Source organism: Bacillus rossius, chromosome 3 (assembly GCF_032445375.1).
Source record: "Bacillus rossius redtenbacheri isolate Brsri chromosome 3, Brsri_v3, whole genome shotgun sequence".
Taxonomy (NCBI): Eukaryota; Metazoa; Arthropoda; class Insecta; order Phasmatodea; family Bacillidae; genus Bacillus; species Bacillus rossius.
The window spans coordinates 76,000,075-76,012,232 of record NC_086332.1 but is presented as its reverse complement, the minus strand read 5'-3'; the positions used below and the strand labels follow the sequence as shown (position 1 = coordinate 76,012,232).

The 12,158-nt window shown below is 40.3% G+C and overlaps 1 protein-coding gene across 1 annotated transcript; it reads right to left on the bottom strand.

The window, feature by feature from the left end:
* Window positions 1-4,813: 4,813 nt before the first annotated feature.
* LOC134531322 (uncharacterized) lies at window positions 4,814-10,752 on the bottom strand. Its single transcript, XM_063367017.1, has 2 exons — window positions 7,874-10,752; window positions 4,814-4,913 (listed from the first exon to the last, which is right to left on the bottom strand). The coding sequence occupies exons 1-2, from the start codon at window positions 10,750-10,752 to the stop codon at window positions 4,814-4,816; spliced, it is 2,979 nt and encodes a 992-aa protein (XP_063223087.1).
* Window positions 10,753-12,158: the final 1,406 nt, after the last annotated feature.

The following is a 12,158-nucleotide window of genomic DNA, read 5'->3' as shown; positions in this document are numbered from 1 at the left end:
CAAGTATCAAATTTGCAAGGAACGTCTTTCCAGTGCCACCTGGGGCATCCAAACAGAAAATTTTTCCTTTGTTATTATTCATGCTATCGACTATAGTCTCAAAATCATTTTTGCCATCATATCGACAGTTCTGCGTCTGAAATGAAATAAATCTGCAAGAATTGCGTATTTTGGCCTGATGGTGGTAAAAGACTACTTATAAGATAATAAACTTGGCCCTCTATTTTAAAAGTGGGCATAAAATTTTGTTCTCTAATTACTTTCGCGCCAAACGAAGTCATTTGAAATAGGCTATTGTACCTACGTATGTTGGTTAAAAAATGTCTAGATAGTGAATGGTTATTTGTCAAAAACCTTTTTATTGGCTGTGGAGGCTCCTGAATATTGGGGAGACTGACTTTTCCAGAAGCACAGCACAAACCATTAGGTTCATAGACCCATTTTTTGGCAGAACATTTAGAGCAGATCTTATTCATGGCTCCGATTTGTACGGAAGACTGTTGAGCATAATCAATCTGTGGATCGTATCTGAAAGCCGATCTGTTACTGTGAGCTAAAACTCGATTGCGAACTCTAGCCGTTGACGTCTGTTGTCTTTCTCTCTGATTCCGAAGGCGTTCGGAACGCTCAGAGCTCGATTCCCTAGCGTGAGCTTGTACATTCCTAATATTTTGTTCTTCAAGCCGCTGCGAACTCTCGGTACTCGACTCTCGCGCGCGGACTTGAGACGTTCGCAAATTTTGTTCAGCAAGCCGTTGTGAACGCTCAATGCTTGACTCTCTTGCACGCGATTGCGACGCGTATTCTCTCTGACTTGCAAGAGGATTTTCTGTTTCTGATGGAGATTATCACGACGTATTTTTATTGCCCTAGCCTGTAAACTATTTCTATAAAGTTGAGATCTTGATCTTTTGGGCAATTTAAAATGATAAAAAAACTAAATACTACATCAACTAATACTAAATTATTTGCTTACATGTTGAACAGGAATTAGCCTGTATATGAAGTGGTGATTGAAAAATTATAAAAAATTCAAAATATTTTCAAGGAAAAATATACGAAATCGCACACAACCGCTGCGTAGGGAGCCTACCGCGCGATTGAGCCGCGCGGCACTTTATTTTGTGAATTTGACTCCCCTACCGCACCGCAGTGACGCTGAGGTCAAATGCTGCTGCCTAGCTAGCGGAGCGGGGTGTGGGCGGGGCGCGGGAGCAGAGGCAGGCGGTGGTGGGAACGCGAGCAAGAGAGACACGACGATGATGGACAGTTGCTAGTTACTGAATTACAAAGATAGAAATATTAAAATATGTTGCTTAAATAATGTGGTTAATAAATAACGCGGTAAAAAAGTAGCCTATGTTCATCAGGGATAATGTAGGCTTCTAATGGAAAAAGAATTTTTTCAAATCGGTCCAGTAGTTTCGGAGCCTATTCAATACAAACAAACAAATTTTTCCTCTTTATAATATTAGTGTAATTTTAGTGCCTACCGCTAAAGCCCTCGGCTGTTGGTGGGCATGTTACAATATTAATAAATAAATAAATAAAATAAATGTATTTCTGAGTTCTCTAAAAGTTTGGAACTAATTTTTCCAGTATAAATCTAGTAATAAAATATTCAATTGGTACTTCTAAATACAGATTTGTTTATTATTTTATAATTAGTTTTCATAAAAAATGATTACCAAGAATTTCTTTAAAATTTACTGTCCTTTTTTAATTTTTGTTAAATGATTTTTCATTTAGCAAAACACAGAATAATTATAAATGCTAATTATAACAGTTATTAGTTTATAAGTACACAATTTGGAAAGTTTTATACTAAATGCTACCAAGTTAACCGAAATGTGGCCTATGTAGTGATAGTAACAGTTAGCTTGAACGCATTTGTGACAGTGACTGTATACAGTATGTGAAGAGCTGAGAAAGTAATATTATTGTCACTGCGTCACTGCACTGATACTAATTGCAGTTAGTCTACGTAATTTTTAATGAATGTTTCGTCGTAGTTCCAGTTATAACTGCATGATCATAGGAACTAACCCGGATTCCTACTTCCATGTTCTGTTTTAAAGTTAAAGAGTGATCATGCATGTAGAATAAATAAAGAGTGTTATTCTGTAGACTTATTACTCTAGTTGTTTCTTGTCCGTGTTAAAAGTAGGACAAGCAATATTATTAACTACAAATATTCGTGGAAGTTAATAGTATCCCTGTGAAATGTTACCAGATTTATTCATTTTCAAATTTGTATTGAAAATTGTAATTAGTGTAGCAGTCTAATTAAATTTAAAAATATAAGTGCCAGCTTGGTTAATTTAAGTTAGTTCAGTGATACAACTTTTTTCTGATCCTACCTTCAGTAGTTCACCCAAACGTGGATAAAAAAACCATATCTCGACTCCAAACCTTATAAAAAAACTCTTCTTCAATCAAACTTTTCTGTCACTCTCAATAACTATTAAAATCTCCAGTAAAATTGCAAACTCACTTTTCACTCAGAAATCCTTAAAAATTCTAAAACTTTTCCGTAGAAACCATAAACATTCTTTATATAAACACAAACTGTTTTGTACAGCGCCAAGGACATAACAATGTAAGTGACGCCACAGAATATTAATGTAAAGTATTGTTTTAATCGTTGGTACCATTTTTGAGTTGAATATAAAAGCTGCTAACAAATATTAGCATTTTAATTATAAATCACAGTCTACGTTCTACGGTTCGTGTCACAACTCTAAATTTCTAATTCTACTGTGAACAATGGTAATAACCGTCATCGTTTTACTAAACAAATATAGAAAATTAACCAAGATTCTAATAAAATATTATTACTTTAACATTTAAACATTTAAGAAACTTTATTAAGTAAAATTATTTAGTAGAATATAAATTCAAGATACGATATTTTTATTCTATTAAACGACTTTACAATTGATATATATATTATTTTAATTGTAATATTTTGTGAAACGAATAATCTTAAAAACATTCCGAAACCGAGAAGTGAAAGTCCAACTTTTACCTCCAAAAAACCGTTATGAAGTGCACACATGCGCAACATTTAAAAATAAAAATTATTAATATACATTTGGACATTAACATGGTAACAAATATATAATATTATAAGGTATTTTAATACTTTTTTTGTATTTTGCTAAAGTTAAATGGTTTTACTAAAAAAGCAAGCGCAATTCAAGATTTTTTGCATCGAAGTAAAATTACAGTTTGTAGATCAATAAATTCATTCACGCGAAAGCTTTTAAATGTAGTGTTTGGGGTTTAGAAATAAAAATTATGTGTGGTGCCAGTAGGTATACTAGTTGTGAAGTATTTTAAGATGTTTTTATATGTATGTATTCAATTTTTAAAAATCCGTTTTGGCACAACCCATAGGCTTAAGTATATTTAGAACCAACCATTTCTTTTGAAAATATCGTGTAATATATTCAATAATTTTCTAGGCCATTTTAAGAACTTAATGTACACGAAATCATATCTGATCTACAATATTTCTAAGTGACCAATAGCATATTTTCTTACATTTCATACAGCAAAAATGTTTCGTATGTTTTTATCTCAATGAATCCATCATTGTATAGCTTAGAACGGATTTACCGGTATATTACGCCTTCTAAAGTAATCATGAAATTTTTGACCTTTAGGTGTAAACACTATTTATCATGCCTTGCACTAATACGTAGTCGTATAAAATTGGCTTTGAACAAAGTTGTAGGATAATATTAATATGGCCCAAAATAATTTCGAACGAACTTTAGAGTAAGGAAGTTTTTAATATTTTTTCATTTCAACCCCTGTTTTAACGGTTTTAGTTTTATCAAAAATTGTTCCAGTCAAAAGTTTTGGTCAGTTTTTAATACTTTTACAATGAAATATAACATATTTGATTGTATTCTTGCTAAAAAAAAATTATAAATAATTGTGTCATTCAAACATTATTTCAACCTCTTACTGTAATAGTTAGTTACAAAAAAAATTATTTATGACAATTTTTTTTAGAAACTATTTAGAAAGAAGCTGAGGTAGGTTGTATAAAAATAGTTTTTGACAAAAGTATTAGGTAATATTATTAGATTCACATAAAAATTTAACTGACTTAATACTCTACTTGCATAGGAAGTTGTGATTTTTTTTTTCATTCAACCCTTGTTTTTTTACTACCCCTTGTAGTAGTGTTAGGTCGTATAATTTTTTCACAAAATAGTAGATAATATTTTAAGGTTTCACAATAAATAAGAACGGATTCAATAGCATACATTTTACGGAAATTATATTTTTTAATCTTAGCTCTGTTTCTTCTTGATCCCTTGATGTATTTGTTAGTCTATTAAAAAAAATGTTTCACATATAAGTTTTAGATAAACATGGCAATATTTACTGACAGTTTGATCAAAATGAACTGTTCTTACTAAGGAAGTTATTAATTATTTTTGCATTTAAACCCTTGTTTTCAACTCCATGCAGACAAAGTTTTAAATTAAAATTATAAGATTTTCAAAATACTTTAACGGATACGATGGTTTGCCTACTAAGGGAGTTAAAAATATTTTTTTCTTCTCTCTTTTTTTTTTAACTCATTGCAGTTATAATTGGTCGTATATTTTTTTTTTGACGATTTGGTATTACCATTACGATTTATATATAAATCGTTCGAAGGGATGTGATGTTCATCATATTATGGTCGTTACAGTATTTATTGGTCCGCTACTTTTAGTTTGCTGTATACTAAACATATTGCGCAACGAGCTGCAGAGTCGCTCCAGAGCACTTGAGGGCGAGGGAACACCCTTCAGGGCCCGCGCCTCCGAGGAACACCTTCGAGCCTCCGTGGACACAGACCGCGCGCAGTCCCACTGCCATACTCCCGCGCCTCCGACAGGCTCGACTGCCTGGATGTGGACGAACACAGTTTCCCGCTGAGGGCAGGAGGTCCGACCTCGAGCGACCCCTGTAGATGCGGGGCCGCTTGCCGCGCCAGAACAGCCAGAACAGACAGAAGAATTCACAGAAACAGGCAGGTCACAGTCTTGTCTAAACCCGTGGCTCTGATGACCGTCTCCCCACCTCTCCAACTTGCCCCGGTCACTTTCCATCGATAGGTCAGGCAACTTCCCTTCACTCTCCGTCCGCTTAGTGAAGCTCGTGGCTGCCTGCGAACTAACGGCGCTAGTAGTAGTTGAGCCCATTATTAACATTGTGTTCAATAGGAGTTTAGTATACAAGTTGGAATATTTTTTTTAAACGGTTTCGTTTTAAACGTCGAAAAAATATTTTATGGTTGCTAATTGATTTGTTAGCTCATATGTGTTTAATGAATAGCAATAACTTGTAACTTTGCCGTATTTGTCAGTTAAATGTTGAAGTGTTGAGAATGCGGAACCCAAACAACTGGGATCTCCCATTAGACTGCATGTTTTAAATGTTAAGTGAGTATTTAAGTCAAGAATATTTGTTTGCTATACATTATAATTTTCAAGCGAATGTCTTTCTTCTTCATATATGATTTTTAATTCAGTAATTATTTTCAATCTAACAAGGGGAGGGTCGGGGTCTGGGCTCATCGAGCTTGCTTTAACTGTGATATCACCTGAGTGGACACTACACAACGAGAAAAAGCTCTTTGTAGATTTCAGACAACAGTTTGAGAGATACTTTTTTTTTTAGTATTTGCCAATTAAGCAGCGTAAAACTGTGCCGAACTCCGTAGCGCAGTCGGCTGCGCACTGACTACGGTGCTAGGGGCTCTGGGTTCGAGTCCATGATGAGGCATGGCTGTACGTTTGTAATTGTTTAATTTGTCACCAATTTTTCGAATTTAATAATAAAACTGTCAAATGAAATTGTCGAACAATAAGAAATAATAAGTAAATAAAAGGAAGGGGGTTGTTTGCTGGTTGGTGAAGAAACTCACGAGCCAGACTAAATTTTTTAAAAAAAAATTAAGAAATAGTGATCTAACAAATTTACTGGCAATCTACCGGCTTGGGTACGATACCTACTAATACAGTTTTTTTTATTTCTCGCAATATTACATTATTATTAACCGATTTTAAATGAATTCAAACAGTTAAATTACAAAATTATGTGAGGTTTTGAATAAACTAAACATTAACGAAAATTCCAGCAAGATAATATATACTCTGCTTTTTATTTGTATCAGAATAAAAATTAAATATTTTCCAATTCCAATAAAATAATGTTTTATGACAAATCACAGCATACACGTACTTAGACGCTGTTCTCAATGGTTGAGAATGTTAAAAATTGTAGGAAAACAGTTATAGTAATGACAGGCTATAGGTGATTTGAAACATATGTTAGAGCCATGTGTTCTGAATGCACGAAATACAATAAAAAAAAAGGATCAAATGGGAATATAAAGACAACAAAAGGTTCTTGAACGTATAATATTGAAGAACTAAATTTAAAATCACAAATCCTGCTTGACCGTAAATATAACTCAAAAAGTATAATTTAATTCAATTCCTATTTTAAAATATTAATTAACTAAATTACATTAAACCTGACTAAATAAAATATATTAATTTTAAACATAAACATTAAACTGTCTAAATATATTTAAATTCTGTAATTAATAGGTATATATGACCTGAAAATAAATTCTTTCAAATTAAAAACAAAAAACGGTATCAGTGGATATCGAACCTGAGCTGGAAGATCGTTAGATCATGCATTTGATCACTACGCCACACCGCCGTTTAAAGAAAAAGTGAAAAGATATCTCTTGAACTGTACTTTAAAATCTTTAAAGAGCTTTTTCTCACTTCCTAGGAACCACCCAGGCAAGATGATTTATTACCTGCTTACAAATCGATGAGTCTCTACTAGAACCCTCCCCATAGTAAGATTTCAAATCGAAATTTTTCTGGTTTTGAAACTTACAATTTTTTTTAACCAGGTCGTTAGGTAGGTATAAAACTGAAAACATTTGACGATTTTAAGCTATAAACCTTCATTACAGAAAGGCTCAACACAAGAGCGAGGCATTCTGTCTCACCACTTCATATTAACTGACAAATACGGAAAATTTTTAAGGCAGTGTAGATTAGATCTGTAGATTAAGAATTTGCCAGATACACAAACGAATGAAAAAATATAGATCCGGGGAAAAAAACATTCGAAATATTGAGAACAAATTAGGAATAATGCCATATTTTATACGAAACTCCATTTAACACAATGTTAATGATGGGTTCCACTATTACTAGCGCCATTAGTTACCAAGCCGCCACGGACACACGGACAGAGTATAGGATGTTCCAGACCTATTTACATGACCGTGGTCATTGAGCAGGAGCCCAAGTCCGTGGTCACTGCCGATGGCTATGGCGTCCACGATATAACACTAACACTAAAATTTGATGGCCTCAGGGCTGGAATTCACTGACACGTCCTATTCTGACACCTAAAACCGGACATTATTGCAATACCGGGAACCGCCGTGCAACACACTCATGAAATTGTTACATGAATGGCTTGAGGTTCGCTGTCCTGGCTAGCCACGCAGATTCCAGGTATACCACGAATACTTCCCTCACCCCCAGCGAGAGAGGTGTGTGTCACCTAGCCTTCAAACACTGCTCCCTCCCCCCACCCAAAGAACCAAAACACCAATAAAGTGTAAGCTCGAACAACACTGCTCTGTCTGAAGATTTATGGGGTCGTCGTCTCAGAGGAAACGCGTGTCTTGCGCCGTTGGGTTAGTGACACTTGATTTATAACACGCGGCTTCTGTGTGTTTCCACTCATGACCAGGGACACTTGAGATGTAACACGCGGCTTCTGGGTGCTTCCACTCATGACCAGGGACACTTGATATATAACGCACGGCTTCTGTGTGTTTCCACTCATGACCAGGGACACTTGAGATGTAACACGCGGCTTCTGGGTGCTTCCACTCTTGACCAGGGACACTTGATATATAACGCGCGGCTTCTGTGTGTTTCCACTCATGACCAGGGACACTTGAGATGTAACACGCGGCTTCTGGGTGCTTCCACTCTTGACCAGGGACACTTGATATATAACGCGCGGCTTCTGTGTGTTTCCACTCATGCTCAGGGACACTTGAGATGTAACACGCGGCTTCTGGGTGCTTCCACTCATGACCAGGGATACTTGATATATAACGCGCGGCTTCTGTGTGTTTCCACTCATGACCAGGGACACTTGAGATGTAACACGCGGCTTCTGGGTGCTTCCACTCTTGACCAGGGACACTTGATATATAACGCGCGGCTTCTGTGTGTTTCCACTCATGACCAGGGACACTTGAGATGTAACATGCGGCTTCTGGGTGCTTCCACTCATGACCAGGGACACTTGATATATAACGCGCGGCTTCTGTGTGTTTCCACTCATGACCAGGGACACTTGAGATGTAACACGCGGCTTCTGGGTGCTTCCACTCTTGACCAGGGACACTTGATATATAACGCGCGGCTTCTGTGTGTTTCCACTCATGACCAGGGACACTTGAGATGTAACACGCAGCTTCTGGGTGCTTCCACTCATGACCAGGGACACTTGATATATAACGCGCGGCTTCTGTGTGTTTCCACTCATGACCAGGGACACTTGAGATGTAACACGCGGCTTCTGTGTGCTTCCACTCATGACCAGGGACACTTGATATATAACGCGCGGCTTCTGTGTGATTCTACTCATGACCAGGGACACTTGAGATGTAACACGCGGCTTCTGGGTGCTTCCACTCATGACCAGGGACACTTGATATATAACGCGCGGCTTCTGGGTGCTTCCACTCATGACCAGGGACACTTGATATATAACGCGCGGCTTCTGTGTGTTTCCACTCATGACCAGGGACACTTGAGATGTAACACGCGGCTTCTGGGTGCTTCCACTCTTGACAAGGGACACTTGATATATAACGCGCGGCTTCTGTGTGTTTCCACTCATGACCAGGGACACTTGAGATGTAACACGCGTCTTCTGGGTGCTTCCACTCATGACCAGGGACACTTGATATATAACGCGCGGCTTCTGTGTGTTTCCACTCATGACCAGGGACACTTGAGATGTAACACGCGGCTTCTGGGTGCTTCCACTCTTGACCAGGGACACTTGATATATAACGCGCGGCTTCTGTGTGTTTCCACTCATGACCAGGGACACTTGAGATGTAACACGCGGCTTCTGGGTGCTTCCACTCATGACCAGGGACACTTGATATATAACGCGCGGCTTCTGTGTGTTTCCACTCATGACCAGGGACACTTGAGATGTAACACGCGGCTTCTGGGTGCTTCCACTCATGACCAGGGACACTTGATATATAACGCGCGGCTTCTGTGTGTTTCCACTCATGACCAGGGACACTTGAGATGTAACACGCGGCTTCTGGGTGCTTCCACTCATGACCAGGGACACTTGATATATAACGCGCGGCTTCTGGGTGCTTCCACTCATGACCAGGGACACTTGATATATAACGCGCGGCTTCTGTGTGTTTCCACTCATGACCAGGGACACTTGAGATGTAACACGCGGCTTCTGGGTGCTTCCACTCATGACCAGGGACACTTGATATATAACGCGCGGCTTCTGGGTGCTTCCACTCATGACCAGGGACACTTGATATATAACGCGCGGCTTCTGTGTGTTTCCACTCATGACCAGGGACACTTGAGATGGAACACGCGGCTTCTGGGTGCTTCCACTCTTGACCAGGGACACTTGATATATAACGCGCGGCTTCTGTGTGTTTCCACTCATGACCAGGGACACTTGAGATGTAACACGTGGCTTCTGGGTGCTTCCACTCATGACCAGGGACACTTGATATATAACGCGCGGCTTCTGTGTGTTTCCACTCATGACCAGGGACACTTGAGATGTAACACGCGGCTTTTGGGTGCTTCCACTCTTGACCAGGGACACTTGATATATAACGCGCGGCTTCTGTGTGTTTCCACTCATGACCAGGGACACTTGAGATGTAACACGCGGCTTCTGGGTGCTTCCACTCATGACCAGGGACACTTGATATATAACGCGCGGCTTCTGTGTGTTTCCACTCATGACCAGGGACACTTGAGATGTAACACGCGGCTTCTGGGTGCTTCCACTCATGACCAGGGACACTTGATATATAACGCGCGGCTTCTGTGTGTTTCCACTCATGACCAGGGACACTTGAGATGTAACACGCGGCTTCTGGGTGCTTCCACTCATGACCAGGGACACTTGAGATGTAACACGCGGCTTCTGGGTGCTTCCACTCTTGACCAGGGACAGTTGATATATAACGCGCGGCTTCTGTGTGTTTCCACTCATGACCACGGACACTTGAGATGTAACACGCGGCTTCTGGGTGCTTCCACTCATGACCAGGGACACTTGAGATGTAACACGCGGCTTCTGGGTGTTTCCACTCATGACCAGGGACACTTGATATATAACGCGCGGCTTCTGTGTGTTTCCACTCATGACCAGGGACACTTGAGATGTAACACGCGGCTTCTGGGTGCTTACACTCTTGACCAGGGACACTTGATATATAACGCGCGGCTTCTGTGTGTTTCCACTCATGACCAGGGACACTTGAGATGTAACACGCGGCTTCTGGGTGCTTCCACTCATGACCAGGGACCCTTGATATATAACGCGCGGCTTCAGTGTGTTTCCACTCATGACCAGGGACACTTGAGATGTAACACGCGGCTTCTGGGTGCTTCCACTCATGACCAGGGACACTTGAGATGTAACACGCGGCTTCTGAGTGTTTCCACTCCTGGCCAATGTAACTCAAATGTCAGAAAGTTATAGAGTCCAAGATGGCGAATGTAAATTACATTATCCAAGATGGTGAACAGAAATGACATAATGCAAGATGGATGCATAATAAGTAGAAAAATATAGCATTAGAAAATTGAATCCAAGATGGCGGATGTATAACAGTCATGTGAAAATCCTATATCCGAATTCTCAATCCCCAGGTCTCTTCAGTAATGACGTAAGCAAAGATGGCAGAAATTACTAGAATTCAAAATGGCGGAAGGTTCCAGAAAAATGGGCTAAAGTTTTATAATTCAAAATGGCAACCGAAAGTGACGTAATCCAAGATTGTGGCCGGAAATGATGCAAGCGACCGAAAATGATGTAATTCAAAATGGTGGCGGTCAAAGGTCACAACTGTGACATCAGAGGTCAAAGATTCCAATTTTTGAATTCTAGTCCCCAAACCCCTGCCTACGGATCGGCTAAACCATACTACACCTGTCGCCTCCGTCCGTCAATCTTTCGTCCGTCAGAGAATCTAGTCAAGCAATTTATAACTAGAATTTATCCGTCCGTCAGAATATTCTTCCAGATAAGTGAAGCAAACTCACGTTCTTGCTATTTGCAATTTTTATGTACGGAAAAATTCAGAGTCATAATTTAATTGTTTGGACATGAGTTTTAAAAACTTCAGTGTTATTATACATAACATTTGAACATCCTTCCCAAACACCACATGCCTGTATTCTGGTAACAACTGACATTTGAGACAAAACCATAGATGTAATCCATCCGTCCATCCATCAAAAGTTAGAGCTTCACGGACAGACTGATAATATTTTTCGGGCCATACGATTGGCTGCACGTCACGTTTACGAAGGACGTATGATGGACGGCTATTGTAATTCCGCCTTGAAACGAAAGAAACAAAATCGTGCCTCTATATTGCAAATGTTGAACGTAAGCGAGCGCTCCTGGTGGTGGTTTCGGAACTACGTTCACGTGGCTCGATGCGCCGTGAAGACACGGAGGAGACTGAAGCGGCTGCCGCCAGGAGCGCCGCGGTCGCCGAGCCGCCGGCCCGGTATCGATCGAGCGAGGGAGTGCAAGGGAGTGCGTGTGTCCGAGACCTGGGGGCGGCGCCGTGGATCCAGCGGGCGGAGACGTTACGGCGGCCGGGGGCGGCGCCCAGCCCAAGGTCGCCGCCGCGTGCCGCATGCTGCGCTCGCCGTCCCACGAGTCCGTCACCACGGACCTGTCGCTCTTCTCCGTGTCGTCGCTGGCCTCGGAGGCCAGGGGCGGCCGCCTCGTGTCCTTCAAGTCGTACAGCGACGCGCAGCTGCCGGCGCGCGGGCCCAGCCCCAGCCCCG